The 22671-nt window shown below is 46.4% G+C and overlaps 1 protein-coding gene across 2 annotated transcripts in view; it reads right to left on the bottom strand.

Moving 5' to 3' along the window:
* Positions 1-702: 702 nt before the first annotated feature.
* Il17rd (interleukin 17 receptor D) overlaps positions 703-22671 on the bottom strand; it is a 66116-nt gene continuing 44147 nt past the window's right edge. Inside the window, exons 4-13 of one of the 2 annotated variants that reach the window (XM_031361442.1) lie at positions 21127-21245; positions 20569-20689; positions 16905-16949; positions 16657-16808; positions 14560-14625; positions 13609-13663; positions 12991-13101; positions 11772-11956; positions 7667-8609; positions 703-6503 (exon numbers count right to left, since the gene is read on the bottom strand). In XM_031361442.1, the coding sequence (XP_031217302.1) occupies positions 6391-6503; positions 7667-8609; positions 11772-11956; positions 12991-13101; positions 13609-13663; positions 14560-14625; positions 16657-16808; positions 16905-16949; positions 20569-20689; positions 21127-21245 (1910 nt within the window). In that variant the 3' untranslated portion in view covers positions 703-6390. The remainder of the gene's footprint in view (positions 6504-7666; positions 8610-11771; positions 11957-12990; positions 13102-13608; positions 13664-14559; positions 14626-16656; positions 16809-16904; positions 16950-20568; positions 20690-21126; positions 21246-22671) is intronic. The other variant, XM_031361443.1, reaches the window with a different exon arrangement.

The following is a 22671-nucleotide window of genomic DNA, read 5'->3' as shown; positions in this document are numbered from 1 at the left end:
GAACAGTCACTCCAATTACTACTGAAGCTTCTTCCTGCCCTTTAATAATAAGAATGCTGTGACCTATGAACCGGATGTGATGGTGTCTCAATCCTTGGCCAGAGCACCAACACTGGGGACTGTTGGAGGCTCCTTGTGTCTCGTGGAGGTAACAACAGACACAAACACCTTCCAGGAACCACCTGCCCACTTCCTCTTCCTTCACATCCTGAGGAAGCTTTCAGCCTTTTTCAACCCGACAACTTCGTGTCTACATTTGCCAGGCTGGCTAACCCTGAGCAGTAAAGTGGGCTCTGCCAAGTTTTGACATTCCCAACACCCCTAATTTTGGCCATCTCCGTTTTAGGTAATGGCCAGAGGCTTTGCAGCCTGTGTCCTTGCTAATGTCACCAGCCATTGCCCTCTTCTGGATACCTGTCACTTTCAGGTGCACTTTACCCACAACAGGGGCTCAACTGAAGCCACCAGCCCCTAAAGCAGGGCTCTTTGGGTCCATTCTACAGAAACTGGGCACCAGGGTCCCCTAATCACAGGGTCACAGTAGCTGCAGCAGAGGTGGGAACTGACCCAAAGTGATGAGTTGCAAGAGGTCACTCCTCCAAGAGCAAGAAACAGATGCAAGCCCTCCTTACCTTCTCAGTCTGAGGCAGACTCCTCTGCAAACAGCCAGGAGCTAGGGAGGAACCAGGAGCCACTGCAGGCTTACAAGAAAACATTTTATTTGATGTAGAAAATTCTAAGGTACAAAAGCATCTTACAAATGTCAGCCATGACTTACTATCATCCATTTACAAAGTTTATACAGTCAAATAGACCACAATATATCACCAATATCTCCAATGTGAAAATATGGCACAGTGCTACAGGCTGTCAGTGCTTATCATCCTGCTAAAAATCCCAGAAAGGACGAACATAGAGACAAAACAGAACAACGGCACCAGTCCCCACCGCGCCTGCGGCCTTCCTCCCCAACACGGGAGCACCCACAGGAAAACGACTTTTATTTTTAAACAGATCAGGAGAACCGAAGCTACTCTCAAAACAACCACTTTGAGTTTGTACAGAAGTTTTTGCTACTGTCCAAACTTGACATGCTTGAGAGAAAGATTAAAAACAAAGCAAAACAACAACAACAACAAAAAAACAGATGAACACATTGAAAACAATCCAGTGATTGCCACACAGGGCTGCTGCTCCTCCTTCTCTTCGTGCCGGAGTCTGTGTGATATAAATATTAGCTATCCAGTCGAGATGATTGCTTCCGTCTGGCTCCTGATTGTATCAAACACTCTGCCTGCTTAACTGAGAGATACAGCCCTAGACAAGGAGGGAGAGGCCCTAGAGGTATCTGGGGTCCCAGGTTTGTATCAAGGATAAACCAAGGGGCAGGAAAGAAGACAATTGGCCAAAATCCTCCACAAGTCCTCCCCGAGGCATTCAAAGGTATTTGGAAATTAGTCCCCAACAGCAACTGGGGAGGTGGTACATAGCAACCTCTGGCCTCACTTTGCCAGAGGTTCTGGTGAAGTGTGAGCCATTTAAACAACAATATGATTCACAAAATACAGGTTAAGTCCAGAGAGGGATAAAAATAGAACTCCAGGTTGAAGTGTGGGGTACCTTAGTACTCAGAAGGTAGGCAGGTGCTGGCATTGAAGAGTGTCTTAAGATTAAAGAGACACATCAGGAATAAGCACCGGCTGTTTGCTTGAGGGAGAGAACGAACCACAAGAGCAAGGACTACCACCAGGGGAACAAGCCGTGTTCTGAATGAGCATACCCAGCGTGATGATGTTTTTATGCAGTGAGAGCAGCCGGCCCGCACACATCTCCCTGTAATCCTAACTGGAACATGGTTGTCAGGCGGCACCCATGCGAACAAGGCACGGGTGTCATTCGGATAACAAAACTTGAGTGTGAAGGTGGAAATCGTTAAGCCCTCAGAGCACAAGAGCTGTGAAAGTCCTTAAGTGGGTGGGATTATTTACTACTGGGGGGAGGGGAGGACCACCAGGGGATGACCTCACTGCAGTTTTCAATGCTGGGAAGGTGACCAGCTGTTCTGGTTTGAATTTCTGCAAGGAAGACATACAAAGGACCATCTGATCAGCAGGGAGGTTATAGAATCCCTTCCGTCCGCTGAGGAGCCAGAACCTCAGGCACAGCCATGTGTCTGGGACAACTGAAGCGCAGCCTGTCTTGAGCCTCGGAGGGAACGTGCTGGGTGAGCTCAGCCTTTCTTCACCCCTAAGTTCTAAAACTAGAACCAAACCAACCACTCACAGCTGGCTCTCCTTCGGCCAACTTTCCCTCTTGGGTCTGGAAATGTGGTAATATGACAAGGGTGACCAAACACCTGGTATCAACAATAGAACAGCTTTTCTCCACCTCCTACATTTCCTCCAGAAGAGCCAGTCCCAGACTGCAGAAAAAAGGGGATGGCAAAACCCAATATGAGGGCACTCTAGGACAGCCTTTGCTGTAGTCCCCAAATAAATTCTCCTAATGACACCTTGGTATAAGCTCAGAATTGCACCACACATAAAAACATGACAGCAATTAGAACTAAACTAAGACCCTAAAGTCTGGGGGTTAAATTTTATTTTATGTATGTGAGTATACTGTAGCTGTACAGATGGTTGTGAGCCTTCATGTGGTTGTTGGGAATTGAATTTTTAGGACCTCTGCTCTCTCCGGTCAACCCTGCTTGCTCCAGTTGGCCCAACTCCCTCTGGTCAACTCCGCTCGCTCAGTTCTGCTTGCTCTGGCTCAAAGATTTATTTATTATTATACATAAATACACTGTAGCTGACTTCAGACGCACCAGAAGAGGGCGTCAGATCTCATTACGGTGTTTGTGAGCCCCCATGTGGTTGCTGGAATTTAAACTCAGGACCTTCAGAAGAGCAGTCAGTGCTTTTCCAGCTGAGCCATCTCGACAGCCCCCATGCCTGCTTTTTAATATGGGATGACAGAGATCTGACTTTAAAATTAATAGCAGCAGGATGAGGGTAGCGGCAGAGGAGGCAGCGCACACCTTTAACCCCAGTGCTTGGGAGGCAGAGGCAGGTGTATCTCAGGAGTTTGAGGCCAGCCTGGTTTACAGATCAAGTTCCAAAACTGCCAGGGCTACACAGAGAAACCCTGTCTCAAAAAACAACCACCACCAACAAAAAACGGCTGACCTGCCTTTCTCTTGAGATATTATGAAATATAAAAAAATTTGTTTCCAAAATGTTTTTAACTCACTGAGCTGTCTTGACAGTGCCAGACATTAACAGCTTCAAAATAAGACATTTTCAGCTTTCCTTGAAAAATCAAGAAGCCCAGGAAATAGTGCATGGACACACTCATCTGGAATGCTCTTTACTCCTGAAGGCTGGACAAGGGTGCCTTGGTTTGCTCCAATCGCCACCATGCCCTATTGTCTCTCTTCGAGGTGCTATGTTAACTGTTTTCCTCATGCCTGGATATACTGGTGCCCCAGAAAACACAAACTTTGCCAATTACCAGCAGCTACCCCCAACAATGGAGGATTTTAAAAAAGACTAGAAACCTTCACATTGGCATTACCTACCTACCTTCTCAATAAAGACAGAATGTTCTCTTGTGTTGAGGTAGCTAAAGGACTTCCTACTTCCCTTTCTTGCTGGAGCGACGGTGTGCCATTTCACCTCCAGGAATAAAATAGCTTCCATATTCCTTCTGAAAACCTCCTACAACCCCACACTTTTGGGGGAACAGCTTCCTATTTAGTTACTTACATATAAGTCAGAGGACCTACCACTAAAGGCTATCAAGAAAACCAGTAACATGGACCACTATGGTGTGTAAGGCTGGGTTTCAAGGGCAGGTCAGCTATATTCCGATTCACCTCTGGGCCAGTCAGATACATCAGAAGCACTGGTGGGACATGCATAAACACGGGTCAACAACTTTCTTGGTTTCCTGGTACCCTGCGCCCCTGTCCCCCGCCCCACCAGCACCCCTGTCTCACCTTTGGCCTCCCTTCCAGTGGACATGGTCTATTTCCCCACAAACCGTTCACTCTCAGCCCCAACCTCATTTCCCCACAGCCTCAAATGCCTGTGCCTTGTCAGAACCTTTCTCGATTCCACGGGGCAATTTTGAGTCAAAGACTGCAGCGCTGTTCAGAACTGGCACCTTGCCTTCATCTGCAGGACAGTTCTCATTCCTGGCTCAAGGATGAGGTGGATGGGAAAGGGGCTGGCTAAAAACATGGCTCCACCCACTCTCCACTCCTTCTGGGTTAAACAACACTACTGTCATTTCATTGCCTGGCATGTTACAACCTGGCTCTTCTGATCAGAAACACTTAAATGTCAAAATAAAAGCACCCAGTGGCTAAATACAAACAGAAACATCACCTGGCCCTGACTTTTCAGACTAGCAAACTAGATGGCTCACAGGGCTGCCCTCCAGTTTCCTCATTTGAATTCATGCAGCAAGCTCTCTGCCTGGGCCTGGGATCCTGCAAATGCTAAGCCCTAAGCCCAAGGCCCCATGCTGCTCCTGGGCACTTGCAGGGACCCCACATTCCATATGCAAAGCTGAGTATCTATCCTAAATGTGGTTTCTAATGGGTCTTTGGGGGGTATAAAATATTTCTTGGCCTCAATTTAAAAAGAGAAAAAGATTCTCTGATGATGTTCCCAGGGAACGGTCATACATTAGCAATTTAGGCCCACCAATCTCCCTCACAGAATGAATGGCAAGACTGAGCACGGCCAGGAGAGCCGCGTGGAGGTCGGGGCTCTGTCTGCTCAGTCTGGATTCCACAGTGACGATATGGCGCAAACTCCTCTGCAGAGATGCCTGGTTTTATGGTGAGACCAGCTCACAGCTTGCCCAGAGCAGCTGCTCTGTACTCTGCCAGAGAACACAGGAGCACGTTCTCCTGAGAAGCTGCCAGCTGCCTGCACAGAGCAGGGAGGAGGATGTATTCGTGCAGAATACACACAAACCGCTTCTTCTCAGCAGGAGCTGAGGCTTCCCTTCTCTTCCCACTGAAGTGGTGTCTAGAAGGAAAATCCCCAGCTCAGCTCACCTCCACACCTAACCTTGGGATCTTTCTCAGCAACCCCCTTAATGCTGGTCCAATCTGGTGGAGGAATGAAAAAAAAAAAAGCATCAATAGTCCCTGACAGATATGCTGAGAAGACAGGCTGCCAAAACCCTACAGCACCCATGATAAATAACAGTGGAGAAGGATGCTCACACCAAGTGCTCCAGGGGAGGGTTTCCCAGAGGAGACGGACACATCATTATATACATCTATGCACAGGATGTGAAGAGATGTTTTACCTTTGGAAAAAGAATTTTTATACAAGACTCATTCATAAAAATAGAACATTTACTTTTGTAACAATCCCCTCCTTTCTGCCTTCTGAAAAGGAGGTTTGTCACTTGTCAAAACCAGCAGGTTAACTGGCCACCGTCTCCCGTACGCTGTCCTATATTAGTGGATTCTGACCTCTAACATTCAAGACAAAGCACCAGCCAAATTACAAACCACAAATTCCAATAATGTTGCTGCCCAGCTGGGTAATGAATAGCAGGCCTCCATGTCCAGCCGTCACCAACCAAGCTACAGAGCAGTAAATGTAGCCCAGGGAAACTAGACACATGGCTAAGGCTCCCCGCCCCCCCCACAACACACCCTACATGATGGCTACTTCAATGCAGGGAAAATACCCAAGCTCTGATACCATCTGCGCATTAATCAACCCGTTTCACGTAGAACAATCGAGATGGTCGGCCTGCTCCACAGGATTCCGTCCTGGTCAGCCATGTTTCCAAGTAATAGAGAGCAAGTTATTTTACAAAAAATGACTGGACAGACATTCAGTCATTGTCTGGACCTTGGACTCAAAGTTTACTCAGGACAGTGTAAGTTCCACATCAAAATGGACAGAAACATGGCTTGCAGCACAGCCTGGGTCCCAGCGGTTCTTGACGTGTGTAGCTATAAGGATGCCGAGAGGGGTTTTCTACAAAGCATTTTGAGTTTAAGTAGCCAGAGTTCAGGTGAAGCCAGAGCAGGCTGTGCAGGTGCTTTCCTAATTCTCTTTACCTGTTTCCACCCTACCCCTCAGAATAGGCTCAGATCCAAGGATCGGCCTCACGCGGACAGCTACGGTCAGATCTAATGGACATCATTTCAAGGTTCCATATGCTTTTGGGAAATTGGACTTTGCTAAGTATCCGTTACAAGGCTGGAGCAGAATGGATTGAGTGCTAGCCAGAATTTCATTCCAGATATCCTCGTGTGAGCCCTCAGCTCCAAGGCTGCTGCACGATCACAGAGGTAAGCTGGGGAGCCAGAGAGATCAGCAGCTAAAGTGGCAATGCTTAGATTCTTCCGAGTCCCTACAAGGGGGCAACCGCTTGGAGCTCATCAGTGTAGCTGTGGCAACCGTGTTCTCCTCTGGACACCGCAGAGGCAAGGAGCTTGGAAGGGAGGGTAGGGGGATCCTCCTCACCTAAGGAGAGAAGAAAGGACAGAGCCACCATCAGTACACTTTAACGACCCAGACTCCTAGTGCCACAACACGGCTAGGATTCGCTCTTGCATGTTGTACAAATGAGGCAGGCACCAGAACCAGCTCAGAGTAACACTCTCATCCTCTTCCCAGGATCTAGTCCCCTCAGCAGAGGAAGAAAGATCCCTCCTTTAGAGCCAAAGTTCTACATGTGTGACTCCAAGACATTATAGGTGTGGTGGATTCCTGAGGCTCTCTAGGGGAGATCCCTCCTTCCCAGAACACTGTGTAAAGCTGGCATTGAAAAGAACACAGTGTTCATGAAGAGTGTCAGATTCAATAGACATCCAGGCTTTGAAGGCAGTGGAAGGATAAAGGCAGCAAACACCTCAGCTCCCAGCAAGAACACAATCCCACAGACCCTTGCCCAACACATGCATTTAGTTTTCCAATCTTTTCAGAGTTAGGAGACTGCCGACCCTGCTGACAACCGGAGCTTAACCCCCAGGACCCACAAGCATGGTGAAGGGGATCTACTCCTGCAAGGTATCCTTCGATCCGCATGTGCCTGCACATGCCACACCCAGCCCCCATTCCCGTGTGTGTGTGTGTGTGTGTGTGTGTGTGTGTGTGTGTGTGTGCGCACACACACAGAAAATAAACATTTTTTAAAAAGGCGATTCTACATGCAGCAGCATATATAACACTGGTGGAGGGGTTTGAGTGGCTTGCCATAATTACCATCACCATTTCTGCAGTTCAATATTCCTATTTCCGGAACTAAATCCAGACTATCGGAGGAGTTACGTTATTTCCTATCAGGTTTCACTTTCCAATAAGATACTCAAATTGGGGAAATGCTTTAATGGCTTTTAGAAGCGTGGCCAAAGGCTGTATGACCTGTACCAAAAGCCCAGTCCCTAGTCAGGCACAGTGGTGGAAGCCTTTAATCCCAGCACTCGGGAAGCAGAAGCAGGTGGATCTCTGTGAGTTCAGGGCCAGCTTGGTCTACATAGGGTGCTCCAGGACAGTCAGAACTGCCCAGTGAGCTACCCTATCTCAAAAAACAAACAAACAAATCTACAACAACAAAAACATAATAGATGATAGTTAGGTGAGAAGACAGACAGATTAAATAAGGGCGCAGTCCTAAGACATCTTACCTAGGCCAGAAGAGGAAGATACGCTCTCAGTCAGGGAAGATGTTTCTATCTGATCAGGGGAGAGTCCTTCCATCAGAGGCAGAGAGAGCTCCGATGAGGGCACAGAGGAATCATATATGCCCGAGTCCCGTGGCATATCTGAGGGACTGCCAGCTTTCACTGCATGCAATAGGGGCTGCAAGGCAGGGCCACTATCACAGGTGGGCTGGGCCTCAGTGTCCTGGTCCAGGCCTGCATGCTGATTCTCCAGGTATGAGTAAGAGTCAGCTGGCCCAGTGGCCCCAAGTATAGAAGCCTCAACTTTTAGACAGAAGTCACTTTCTGGCCCTGGTTTGCTTATGACATCATTTAAAACCAAACCTGAGTCAAATTTCTCCAGGACTGGCTCCTGGTAGTGCACAGGGGGATATTGGAAGGGTATAAACTGCTTCTCGAACCAGTCAGGTTCCTCATCAATAAACTGGTGCATGTTGCAAATGGCAACATACAGGGAGCGGCCAGACTTGCTCCGGAAGTAGTTCCTTCTGCTGCCATGCCCCGGGTGCTGACCCAGCTCCTCATGCCCTCCCGAGTGCAGATGGGAACAGAGCTCAGGAAGGTTGTCCATGAGCTTGTACTTGGTGCTCAGGTCCAGGGTACAGGGTACATCCCCTTCACAGGAATAATCAAAGTAGACGGCAATGAACTTGCTCAGTGCGGCAGATGAGCTCTGTTTGGCCTGACGGAGCTTCTCGGCAATGGCTGCCACGGCCACTAGGAAGAGCTCTCCCTGTGCCGCTCCGCGACTGCCTCCTTTGTGTCTGAAGTTCTTCTTATCTACAAAGTACTTCATGCCTTTGGAGCACACGACGATGATGAACTGGGACTCGTGAATCTTCTGAATGACCCATTCTCTCTGCCCCTCTCTGCAGAGGCTGAAATCTTCCCATAGGTCCAAAGCCACCTGGGAAGAGCACAGGTCACCTCAGTATTCATTTACACCAATGCCCAGACAGAAGACTGGAACAAGACAATGAGGTCCAATCATCTGCCCTTCAGCCATTATTAGCAGGGATATGTGCAGGTTCTGGGTTACCATGCATGTGTGTCTGAGAGCATGTACAAGCTCTATCTATGGTCAACAACTGCATCCACACACCAGACTTCCTGAGAGTGCTTGCCATCCGTGGCATCATTTTGATAACACATGAGGTCATTACTACTGCGGCCCTACAAGTGAGGAGACGGAAGCCAGGATTTTCAGCAGCTTGTCTAAGACACTTTGAGGATGTCTTACAGTGTGAAGGGAAGGAATTGTGAGTGGTCCATGTGATGAGTGTGACTGCCAGATACAAGAAGCAGAAAGATCCTGGACACAGGCTAAACGGCTCTGAGAAGAGAAAGTGGATTGTGACTCCATACTGTACTGGGATATGGAGCTTAGGCCTGGTGCCAGAGCCATCTACTATGACAGGTGACTCACATGCAAAGTGTGACTAAGAAAGAGGACCTCTGTGGGCGTGTTCATAGACCCAGGGTTGGCCCGCTGTTCTGCTGTATAGTCTAGTTTTCCTGGTTAGCCCTGTCTGGACTGCACCTTTCTCTTGGTTCCATGAGATCTACAGTGTCAGAGCTCTACAAGGCCTGTGAGTTAAGGGGTTTGGACATAAGAGCGTCACAAGAGGGTAGTGGGATCCCTGCTAAAACAAAGAAATCCAAGTATGTCTGATACCCTCAAAAGATTTCTACCCTTTCAAACTGCTTTCATCAGATACTGTAAGTAGCATCCCTTGGGAACTGTACTGGTACCGTTTCTCCTGTAGGATACCGTAAGTAGCATCCCTTGACAACTGTATTGGTACCACTTCTCCTGTAGCTCAAAAAAAAAAAAAAGTCCCTAACATCTAAACACAGATTATACAGCAGAGGGCCACTCTGGAAGGATTAAATTCTTCTTTTCTAAAATGGTACCAAGAGAAGAAAGCCCCTGTGCCTATCCATCTGCTGAAAAGAAGACTGACTCATCTCATACTTTAATGCATGCTAACATTATTGTTGGGGATTAGTTCTAATGCTTTGATTTAATGGGGAATCTGTGTATCCAAACGCTAAAGGTCCTTGTCCCCAATTGGTTTTTAATTGATCGATAAAGATGCCAGCGGCCAATGGTTGGACAAAGGCAAATGAGGTGGGACTCTCAGATATGTGTGGGCTAGGACAAGGGAGAGAGAGGGAGAGAGGAGAATCTCCAGGAATTCAGAAGGAGACAGATCAGATTTAGAGCTGCAGAAGGAAAATCATCCGAAATGTAGGTGAGAAGGAATGTGGCCCCCAGAAGGACTGTCCAGGAGCGTCGTGGGCAGCAAAGATGAGGGGCCACCCATAAGGGGCAGCAAAAATAGATCATAGATTTAAAGGACATTGAGTCGGGAGTACTGGAGGTAAATCTATGATAGCCAGGCAGAGGATTAGAACTGCCCAGCCTTTGAGCTAGGCAAGTTAGCTAATGTGTGCTTGCAGATCCAAAGAGTTCCCGTGGAAGCACATGACCTGCTGGGAGCACAAAGTGGCATAGGTTAAAAACTCCACACTGCTGCATTATGCATATTCAAGTTATCTGGTAGTTTAAAACATGTGGCCCCTAGGATTCTATACCACACAAAAACAGCGTGTCTACTAAGCTTTTGACCTGTGTAGTTGGTTAAATCGTGTCGAATGTTTTGCAAATCTGTAAAAAAACAAAAACAAAACCCTCTGTACCCTCTAAGCTGATTTCATCTTAATTAATAAAACATAAGTGTTTTTAAGAACATTCCTATCTTTGACTCAGCAATTCCATTGTGAGGTGTTTGTTTATTCTTGAGAAATCATCAGAAACAGGCAAGCCCAGAACAGAGAAGCTTCACAAGCTGGACTAATGTAGCTACGGTAAGTCAGTTATACAGATGACGTAGCTATTTAAAACAAAGCCTATGTGTAGTTCCATCTATGTGCAAAAGAACAGGCACGGAGATGCCACCTCTGTTTGTGCTATCCGAACAGCATGGGGCCACTGGCTATCTACAGTTGCAGTCTGCAGTGTTTCCCAGCATTGATTCATCTGCTAAACTCAAAGCTTTCCCAACAGGAGGCAATCCCACCAGCTTTTAAATACACCTTATTAACACCAGAGGGCAGTCTCACCAAAGGAATGGGCCAAATGGACCAAACATCACATGATAACTTGTATTTGTGACAAATGAACAGCGTAAGACTCTAAACATTAAGTGTCATTGTTTATAGAAAAGCTACATTATGATAGTTAACTCAAGAATGCCTAAGAAAGCCAGGCTCGGGAGTACATGCTTTTAATCCCAGCACTTAGGAGGCAGGGGCAGTGGATCTCTATGGATTTGAGGCCAGCCTGGTCTACAAATTGAATTCCAGGACAGTCAGAGCTACTGAGTGAGAAAAACAAAAGGAGGAGGAGGAGGAGGAGGAAGAGGAGGAGGAGGAGGAGGAGGAGGAAGAAGAGGAGGAGGAAGAGTAGAAAGAGAAAGAGGGGGAGGAAGAGGAGGAAGAAGAAGAGGAGGAAGAAGAAGAAGAAGAGTTAAGAAACCAGTATGGACATCCATACATTCTGTAAATTCTGGAGCTCTCTCCTACTTCCTGGTTCTCTCTCTAGCTAAGGCCTTCTCTATGACTTTCTATGACTTCATACCAATCAACCTCAGCCCTTTGTACACATTCCTCCCGGTCTTAGAGATCCCTTCCTTCCAGGGGCGGTCCCAACCTCTATTCCCAATCCCAGCAAACCTCCTTCAGGGAAATGCCTAGACTCCTAAAAGCTCTCTTCCTTTGTGTTCTCTCCCTGATGCCCCGCTGAGGCTTGACCCTGTAAGCACTCTCTGTGATATCACATGACAGTCTCACACTCTGGTCACGTGCTCCATGGTAGGGTACCACAAAACATCCTACAGTGTGGGTGCCACTCAAAGGTTTCACGAATGACTGTGTGAAACTAAGGACGCAGGACAAACTAAGACAGACTTTGGTTTGGAAAGTAAGGTATTAGGCAAAAAAGTAGGTTCCCAGAACAGCAGCGAAGAGAACTGCCCAGGGTAAGAGAACAAACTAGATTTCATACCTCACAGCCACAGAAATCTTGCAGGAAATAGGCAAAACACTGGACCACGTTCATGTGATTCTGGCCATCTTTACTGGAGTAGCAGAGAAAGACCTTGGGCCGAGGCTGGAGCCTGTCTTTGGGGAGAACCGCAGCATATGTGGAGGACTCGGGGCTTTCTTCATCTAAATGTGAATATATATTTTCTAAATTGGGAAAGAAGATAAGGTTGACACCTATAAACAAAGCTTTGCCTTTTCATAGGACCTGGGGCTCAGTGTCTCATAACTGAAATCCCAGCACTTGGGAGGTGGACGGAGAAAGGTCAGAAGTTTGTGGTCTTCCTTAACTACTTGGCAAGATGGAGGCCAGCCTGAGCTAACATGAGATCCAAGTCTCAAAAGTAAGTTTACCAAAAGAAGCAGCTGAACCTGGGGAGTCTTGGGTCTCTGACTCCATCTGCCTCAAGCTGTAAGGTTTCTGTCGTGGTGTAGCAAAAAGTGAAAAAACTGTATTAACCTGAAACTGTCCCTGAACATGCCAAGAAACACAGCAGCAGCCCCTCCGGTTAGTGAAGTGAAGGGCCCAGGGATGGCTCTGGCAACCAGATGAACTAACTAAACATTAGCTAAGGGAGGGAGAATAATTTTTTAAAGTATAATTTACAAAGGTAAAGTAAACTAAAACAACAACAAAAATGACTTTTTGTTTTTTGTTGTTGCTGGGTTGGGGGGGGGGGGAACAAAGGGTCTCGCTGTATTACTTAGTCTAGCCTCCAGTTCCTGAATTTGAGAGATCCTCCTGCCTCAGCCTCCCAAGCAACTGGGATGCTAAGCTTGTGCCACCATGCTCAGCTTAAAGCATACAAATCTTAAGTGAACATCTTTATGACTTTTATCTGTGGATTCACCTGGGTAACCCCATCCAGATCAAGATATGGCTCATCTACAGTTTTCTAGGTAAAAGACCTAACTTCTCAATGGCGGACTGTTCTCAGGCTTCAGACTTCCTGAGTTTGAGAACTAGATTATGACCAGCCATTGCCAGGTCCAAGAGATTAAGAGCCAAAGATTTTAATTCTGGGAACTACAGGAGGCAAGGAACTAGCAAGGAAGTATGAGGGCTCCCAGGCCCCTCCTGAGGGAAGCAGGGCTCCCCAGGCCCGGTCTTTGTTGGGACCTACTCTTGGCCTGCCACAAACTAGAGGGTGGAGAAAAGCAGGCACAGCATAGACAGGTACCTTGCTGCTTCTTTCTGCACATCACAGTGAAGAGGGTTGCGAACGCAGATATGACAACCAGAGGCACAGTGATGGCCACAGCTCTGATGGGTCCAGCCCAGGGAGACTGCACTGAGAGGTTTCAAAGAGAGAGCTTTTAAACTCAAGCAGCAGAACTGGTTCAGAAAAGGAAAAAGAGCACCCCACCGCCATCCCACCCCCTGGCCCCTTTTTTAAAACATAAGCTGACTAACAGGTTCCAGGGTCCCCAGCCACCTTACTCTAGCTCTGCTGTCGTGATTATAAGCTGTCGTGATTATAAAAGGATTCAACAGTTCCTTTGTAAAGTGTTGTAGAAAATAATCTAATAGCTCTAAATATGCTATGAACTCTGAGAAGGAAAGCTCCTCCCCCCCTACTCGTCTTCTAAGAATAATTGCCTACTATCCTTGGCAGATGCCATGCGGGCTTTGACCTCGCGGGCATCAACAACATGAAAAGAACGTCCTTGATGAACAATCACTTAAGAGAGAAGAGGTCGGTGACTGGGGTTTTGTAAGCCATGAATTACAGAGCACAGAAAACACTAGAAGCCTGCTCCCGAGAGTGTGACATCAAATCCAACCTCAAGAGCTTTACCTGGCTTCACCACGTACTGTGCAGCTTTCCTGGTGGTGTTGCTGTCGTCCACCAGCTACAAAACAGAGAGCTCGCTGTTACTATTTTGTAAGTGGTAGCACGTCTATACATTGTATCTACAGGGAAGTAGAACACTGGTGGCTTCATTCATCTTTCCCTCCCAGGCCAGTGGGTATGGGAGCCAATAAGGGAGGATAATGGTGATGGTTTAACATTATAAATCAACCTTCTTTTAAAAAAGAAAAAAAAAGTGGTTGGGGATGGAGAGATAGCTCATGGGTTAAGAGCACTCACTGGCTGTTCTTCCAGAGGTCCTGAGTTCAATTCCCAGCAACCACATGGTGGCTCACAATAATCTGTAATGGGATCTGATGCCCTATTCCGGTGTGTCTGAAGACAGCTACACATACTCACACACAAGGGCACCTACATATGCATGGCACATACATACATGCAGGCACATACACATAAAATAAAAGTCTTTTAAAAGGCTGGGTAGTGGTGGCGCACACCTTAAGCCCAACACTTGGGAGGCAGAGGCAGGCAGATTTCTGAGTTCAAGGCCAGCCTGGTCTACAGAGTGAGATCCAGGACAGCCAGGGCTACACAGAGAAACCCTGTCTTGAAAAACAAAAAACAAAAAACAAAAAATGGGGCTGAGGAGATGGCTTCATGGATTAAAGTACTTGTTGTGCAAGCTTGAAGACCTGAGTTCAAATCCCCAGGGTCTGCATAAAAGCAAAGACCATAGCGTGGGTACCTGTAATCCCAGGAGGTAGAGGCAGGAGACATTAGCCTTTCAAACTTATCCTCACCTCAGCTCTATAGGGGTTTGAGACTAGCCTGGGCTACACCGGACTCAGTCTTGAAACCAATAAACAAAACACTCAGAATTCCACGTAAGCTGCTTTCTGTGGAAGTAACAAGAGGGCAGTCTACAGTGGTACATACCTCAATGATATAATCCCCTGGAGAAACATTTTGGAGGAGGCAGCTGGTTGTCTCTGTATTCTGGTCCTACAAAAAGCAAACAGCAACTCAAATGCCCACGTGGTAAAAAGAGCTGCCGGCATTTCATCCCGACGCTGAGGGAGACCAGCCGCTGGCTTGAGCTCACTCCCAGATGTGACGGGACAGCAGTGTTCATCCACCACACATTACTAGAACTTCACTGAATAAAAAGGCTCAGGACTCTTGCCATAGCTTGTGCCTAGCTGGGAGTGCCTCGTCTTTGTCACTTGAAAATACATTAACTAGAGCTGGCGAGATGGCTCAGTGGGTAAAAAATACATTAACTAGAGCTGGCGAGATGGCTCAGTGGATAAGACCACTGACTGCTCTTCCAAAGGTCCTGAGTTCGGATCCCAGCAACCACATGGTGGCTCACAACCATCCGTAATGAGATCTGACGCCCTCTTCTGGTGCGTCTGAAGACAGCTACAGTGAATTACCCCAGAGGGAGCGGAACTGGAGCGAGCGGGGCCGGCAGAGGTCCTGAGTTCAATTTTCAATTCCCAGCAGCCACACACATGATGACTCATGGCCATCTGTATAGCTACAGTGTACCCATACAAATAAATAAATAAAATAAATCTTTAAAAAAAAAGAAAGAAAGAAAACTAGAATACCCTTTACTTAATAAAAAGGTGAGAGGAGGGACTCCAGAAGGCTCAGTGATTAAGAGCATTTACTGTCAGGATCCTAGAACCCACATGACAGTTACACAACCACCTGCAATGCTAATTCCAGGGGATCTGATACCCTCTTCTGGACTATAGCAAGCATTCTATGCATGTCGTGCAGACATACAGAGAGGCAAAACATTTATACACATAAAATAAAAATATACCTGTTATGTGTACTCCTAAAATAAATAAAACTAGCTTAACTTTTTCAGATGAAAAAACAATTTTTGTCTGTCTGTCTGTCTGTCTGTCTAAGAAAGAGCTGGGCCCAAGCAGCACTTGGGAGGCAAAGGCAGACGGATTTCTGCGTTTGAGGCCAGCCTGGTCTACAGAATGAGTTCCAGGACAGCCACAGCTACACAGAGAAACCCTGTCTCAAAAAAACCAAAAAGAAAGAAAGAGCAGGGTCTGTCATGGTGGCACAGGCCTTTAATCCCATCACTCAGGAAGCAGAGGTAAGCCATGTTCAAGGACAGCCTTACTACATCATGGTCCTGTACTACCTTGTGAGTCTCAAGCTAACCAAGGCTACCTAGTGAGACTCCCGTCTTGCAAGAATGACGTGTGGAACTTGCATGTAGAACTTTGGCAGATCATAGTTACACACTAAAAACCAATGCAAACCCATTTAAAGCGAGGAGAGATGAGTTGGGACTGGCCTGCACTCATCTGTCATCATCTAACTTGAGCAGATGCTCCAAGAAGCGCAGTGGTAAAGGGGAGGGGACACAGGAGGGCAAGGCTACAACAGGACCCAGCACACACAGGACAGGGAGAGAGCGTGGGGCACCATGCATCAGTCACTAAATTTCCACAAAGCCTTTCCCATTGCTCTGGCCACACTCAGTTCATGATGTTCATTTTCAGGTTTTTATTTAACCCTGGCCTTTTGTTTATTAAAAAATACATACATACATACATACATACATACATACATACATACAAAAAAATCCAAAGCCACTGATTGATTTGCTAGTGACTTGGCTAGAGGCCTTTTTTCTCCTTAGTTATATGACCTCCAAGAAGCCAGGTGCCCTCCCTGAGCCCTAGGTTCTCCACCTATAAAGGAGGAATGGAAGCAAGCTGTTTGATGAGCAGTCAGGATCTGAAGAGCAGAACGTTCAGGGGCTACCTGACACACAGAGCCTGTAGACGCTCAGAACAGAAGGCAGACTGCTTTGGATCCTCTAGCTCTGTACCACCCCAGAGCAGCTAAGGTGGAGATAACAAGGGACAGTGGTAAGTCAGCTGGTGACAGACCCAGTGGCATTCGTAACAACCACTGACCGCTGTAGTCCTACACTCACTCCCACCATCCAGTAGCATTCTAAAACACTTGTGTTCTTCACACACAGTCGCTCACCTGCCTGCAAGTCCTCCGCCTGAAGGGGCCTTCGTGCTTGAGCTTATAGTGAACATGGAAGGCACGGAAGCCGAAGTTCTGCGGTGCATGGTCGAAGGACACTTGCATGTCGAAACCGTGCTGGGTGATATTCAGGTTTCGAGGCTTCCAGACTGTGAGGAGAAGGGCCCAGAGCTAAGTACCCAAAGGCTGCCCCAACACCATTATGGGGTTAACACATTTGAGACTCAACAGACAGCCATACTTACAGGGCTTACAGGCCAAGTTGTCAGGTTGTAACAACAGATCACAGGCTGTTATGTTTTAACAAAACAAAACAAAAAAAAAATATTTTTAGTTTTAGGACAGTTTGATTTTTTTCCTTCTATAACAATTGAACAAAATATACGGAGCCTGATGTGCTGGAGAAGGTACAAATTACATCATTTCAACCATATTTGCATTATAATTGTTGTATCTAACAACCATTTAAAAGATAGGACATACACATATTAATGTGGTGTATTTCACACCACCTAAGTGGAAGCTGTGTGAAGTCATGGAGGCTTTTAAAGCTTGTCCATTACTGCCTAGTCTCAACGCTCCAAAGGCAAAGGAAGGAACTTTTCATGTTTCCGTCACTCAGTGTTTACTCTTGTGGGATGTCTACAGGCAAGAGAGCTCTCCAGTGGGTCTGGTAACCACTGAGACATTGTTTCAGGCATTCCAATTTAAACTCTTCTTGGTGGGCTCTATGAATGGCAATACAGACAGTACTAAGTAGTCTGTCATCAGTGAAAATCTATCTCTGAGCCAGGGCCTTTGAAACGATATTCCATCCCAGTGACACTACGAAAAAGGGCAAGCAGTAGCCGCACTATACTGCTAAGCCAGTCTCCTAGAAGGGTCCATATAATGTCAAGAAAACCGAGGTGGTATCAAAGTCATGGTACACTAACATGGTGTGTAAATACTCGTATTCTCAATATACAGCCCATCATGCATCTTATTTCAAAACTCATGAATTCAAATAGGAAATTTTAATCCTAAATTACACTAGGTTTTAGGCAGGGTTTTTTGTCATAAACACATTCTTTGGTTCCTCTATCTGGCCATTATGCAGAAAGCAACAGATGGGACAACCACATGGTCCTGACCCAGTGAATCTCATTTTTAATTATGAAACCAAGTCTTACAAAATAACTTGGCAGCATAGAAAACAACCTCAAAAAAATAATAAATAAAATAAAATAAACAAAACAAAACCTCATGCCAGGCAGTGGTGGCACATGCCTTTAATCCCAGCACTTGGGAGGCAGAGGCACGTGTTCTGAATTGGAGGCCAGCCTGGTCTACAGAGTGAGCTCCAGGACAGCTAGGGCTACACAGAAAAACCCTGTCTTGAAGAACATAAATAAATAAATAAATAAATAAATAAATAAATAAATAAATGGGTGCATACTAGGGCTGAGACCAAGTATTTCATAGAAGATGAGGAATACAGCTAGTCCAGTCACAAGCAAAGAGGATCCCTGGAGGCAGCTGGCCATCCTAGACCAAGAACCCTAGATAAGAAATATGATCAGGAAGAAGCCACTGAAGGAAGGTCTCACAGTGACTGGCCACCGTATCTAAAAGCTGCCAGTAAGGGAGACAAAAGAGAAACCAGAACAAACAGAATAGGCAAGAAAAGCAAACAACTGGAAAACTGGCATGGTTGGTAGGTAGCTGGTAGTTGGGCTTCAGAGATTTAGAGCTCAAACCCTCACAAAGCCCTGTGCCCTCTCTGTGCACGGGGAGGAGAGAGTGGGGGGCTTCTTCAACGATTACTACAGAGATGGACCTCACTAACATTAGAAAGCATTTAGAATACAGTCTGAATAAACTTTGTTAATTTAATAAGACTTTCCAGAAATAAGTGGTCTCGGGTATAGCCTTTTTCAAATTACACTCGTTTATCTTACGTGTGGGGGCATATGCATGTCACAGTCAATAAAGGGGCAGTCAAAAATTACGGATCTTGGGGAGTTGGATCTCTCCTTTTCCCACATGGATCCTGTAAATTGAACTCAAGTGGTCAGCCTTGCTGGCAAGCAGATAGATCCCTGTCCACCTAAACCACCTTGCCAGTCATGGTTTTCACTCATCCCCACCACACTCTTGACATTACATCATTTTACCTTCATAATTTACCTCAAAATCAACTTTTTTATTCCTACCCTGGTTTTTGGATTGTTTGTTTGAATCACCCCCTAACCTTTTTGTAGAATGCTAGAGATCAGAGGGCTTTGTGCAAGCAAGGCAAGCGTTCTACAACCAACCTAGAAAAAAAATAAAAATAAAATAAAAAAAAAATCACACTAGCCAACAAACACCACAGTTTTTATACATGGATATGTTAATAGTGATCACAGCATCTTCAAAAAAATAAAATAAAATAAATGCTGGACTGGTGAGATGGCTTGACAGGTAAGGCATCTGCCTGCAAGTCTGATGTTCTGAGTTCGATCCCCAGGCCCCATGTGGTAGAAGAAAAAGGCCAACTACCCCAGTTAACCTGACCTCCACATCATAGTGCACGCGCGCACGCGCACGCGCACACGCACACACACACACACGCACACACACACGCACACACACACGCACACACACACACACGCACACACACACGCACACACACACGCACGCACACACACGCACACACACACACACGCACACACACACGCACACACACACGCACACACACACACACGCACACACACACACACACACGCACACACACGCACACGCACACGCACACACACACACACACACGCATATATACCCACGCCTGATGCAAATCCTATGCAGGTAAAGCTGACCTCAAACTGGAAGCAACCCTCGTGCTTTCCTCTCCCGAGAACTGTGATTACAGGCATGTGCTACCATGTCTAGCAAGTACCTCCTACCCAATGCTAAAGACTAACCTAGCAGATGCTAGACATGCATTCCACCACTGAGCTCCAGCCTCCCGCTGCTAGCCTTCACTAGTTGTTTATTTGCTTATTTACTTACTTTATATTATTTTATATGTATGGGTGTTTTGCCTGCCTGTATGTCTGTACACAACTGGTATGCCTGGTGTACTGGCTGGTTTTGTGTCAACTTGACACAGGCTGGAGTTATCACCAAGAAGGGAGTTTCAGTTGGGGGAAGTGCCTCCATGAGATCCATCTGTGGGGCATTTTCTCAATTAGTGATCAAGGGGGTAGGGCCCCTTGTGGGTGGTGCATCCCTGGACTGGAAGTCTTGGGTATATAAGAGAGCAGGCTGAGCAAGCCAGGGGAAGCAAGCCAGTAAGGAACATCCCTCCATGGCCTCTGCATCAGCTCCTGCTTCCTGACCTGCTTGAGTTCCAGTCCTGACTTCCTTTGGTAATGAACAGCAATGTGGAAGTGAGCTGAATAAACCCTTTCCTCCCCAACTTGCTTCTTGGTCATCATGTTTGTGTAGGAATAGAAACCCTGACTAAGACACCTGGTGTCCACAGAGGACAAAAGAAGGCATTGGATCCCTTGGCATTAGAGTTATCAAACCCAGACAATCTGGGAGAATAGCCCATGCTCTTAAGTGCTGAACCAACTCTCCAGCCCTTAGTCTTTATTTCTGAAAATACATTTTTGAGCTTGTGTAGTGGTTCATGCCTCTAATCCTAGAATTTGTGAGGCTGAGGCAGGAGACCTAACATGGACTTTAGTCTAACCTGGACTATCTATAGAATTGCAGGGTAGCCTGTACTGTAGAGAGACCTTGTCCTTTTTGGTTTGTTGTTGTTGACTGATAGGACTTTGCTTCTCACCCCACTTACTCGGTCTCAGTGTGTGGTGGTGTGTTTGTAATCACTCAAAGTAGACATCACTCCATGAGGAGGCAAGCAGAGAAGGCCATACTCACCCCGTGTTCGAAAGAAGAAGGGATGGTAATTGCTTTCATTTTTAATGGAAGGGAAAGGGACAATCTTTACAAAGTAATCCGTTTCAAATTTCATGTTCAGGAAAGGCTGAGATTCCATTCCCTAAAAGGGAACAAAGGCACACATAGTGTGGAGAACTGTCCACCCCACCACCTACAAAAGACCTGCACTCCACACTGACAGTCACTCAGACACAATCCCAGGGCCAGGCAGATCCCAGGGAAGCAGAAGGTCAGGTCCACCTGATAGACTTCGCTTTTGGACGAGAAAGTCATGGCACATTAGTACTGGGCCTGGGAGCTGGAGGAAGTAAGCTCACAGAACTGCTGCTTCAGTGTAACCAGAGAGGTGTGTTCACCAGAGCCCCGATGAAGAACTTTCCTGGGTATGTGACAGGCTCAGCTGCCTCCCATTCTCACCCACCTTGGCTAGGCTGTGGACCCCAGAGGCCCCCCTTCTCCAATTTCAGACTTCAATAGACCATTCAAACCCCAGAGACAATGGTGTCTTCAGGAACCCATTCCCTGAGTGTGACTTACAGTCCTTTTGAAGCTGCTGTTGAGCTGTTTGGGGTCCTTTAGAATCAGTTGTTGGCACTGTCTCCCCTCGGATTTCAGCTCCTCCAGGATTACTCGGAATCCTTTTAGGAATTCAATGCCTAAGCAAAGCAGAGGCTTTTATGAGATTTGGACCTAATTACTTCTGAACACACTTTCCCTCCTTGAAGGTCACAGCTTCTCCAGCTACACACCAAAGCTAAAGGACGGTCTACAGAACAGAAGAATGCACAGCCTGCATCCACTCCTCTGGGACACGTGGAGTGGTCGCTATCACTGTTCCTAGTACATTCTCTATCGCTCTCTGCCATTTGACAAATAGTTCTTCCGTGACACTTGAGCTTAAATACTTAGGCTCAAGTCTCAACTGATCACAAAGTCAACAGTGGACTTTATCACTTCGGATGCAGAGAACTGATAATTCCCAGTGAATAACCCCAAACTTTCTTTTTTGCTTGTCTGTTTGTTTGGCTTTTTAAACTTTATTTTTTTTTAATTTTTTTCCAAACTTTGTTTTTAATCTAAAGTTTTAGCCATATACTTTATTGAAATGTTTCACTGAGCAACTTACAAAATTCTCAGCACAGTGTATATCTGCACCAGAGAGAGCTCCTAGGCTTCAGATGAATTATTTTAGGGGAATGCCAGCCTTGCCACAATCACCCCCAAAAGGCAGATAGCCAATGTGTGCTCACTGCATACAGCCCTCAGAGACTACAAAATGCCCACGGTGTTACTGAACGGTGCCAGCCCAGCCTCACCACCGGAGCTTCCCCTCCCACTGCACATCTGACTAGATGCTTTCAAAAGGATTAGGCTCTGATGGCCACAAGAGCCGGCACTGGGGCTCTGCATCCAAGTGCAGCTGGAGATCCCCGAAGCTGGCCTCAATTGTCGAGATATCGATTTCACATTCTTTCTGAACGCCAGACAAGGAGACATTTTCAACCCTTCCCCTCTCAGGGCAAATGTAATTACACAGGATGCAATTAACCGGGTGGGAAAATTATTGATGGCAAAGGTCACAGAAATCTTTTCTCTTTTGAGTAGGCCCTCCAAGTTCTATAATTATTTGATGAAGAGCATATAGTTTATGGTAGCTAGCTAGGGTGGAAAAGGCACAATTAAGAGCCTCGTATTGTAGAAGCGGGAGGAATTCTATAGCACATGGCAGTTTTTCAATCATGAAGCTTCCTGTGTGGTGACAGCCAGGGATCCACACCCAGAGATTCAGACAGGATGACACAGTACGGGGAATCTCTCCTGGACCACCTATTTAGGTCTCACAGGAACCTGCCTTTCGAGGCCAAGAAAGAAAAGACTTCTGAACAAATCTTTACTGTTTAAATACTATTTGATGGGAACAATGTTTCCATAAAGATTGTTTAACAAAAGGTAGGTGACTCGGATTTAAAGGCAAATCTCTCACAATTACTTAAAAGCTGATCAGCTCAGTTATGCATAAGTGGATAGACCTGGGCCTTGTTTGATTTTCTGGGTTCTGTCTTTTTTTTTTTTTTTTTTTTT

Source organism: Mastomys coucha, unplaced genomic scaffold (assembly GCF_008632895.1).
Source record: "Mastomys coucha isolate ucsf_1 unplaced genomic scaffold, UCSF_Mcou_1 pScaffold9, whole genome shotgun sequence".
NCBI classification, from domain to species: domain Eukaryota; kingdom Metazoa; phylum Chordata; class Mammalia; order Rodentia; family Muridae; genus Mastomys; species Mastomys coucha.
Note: the sequence above shows the minus strand (reverse complement) of the source record. Positions and strands in the feature narration are given on the sequence as shown.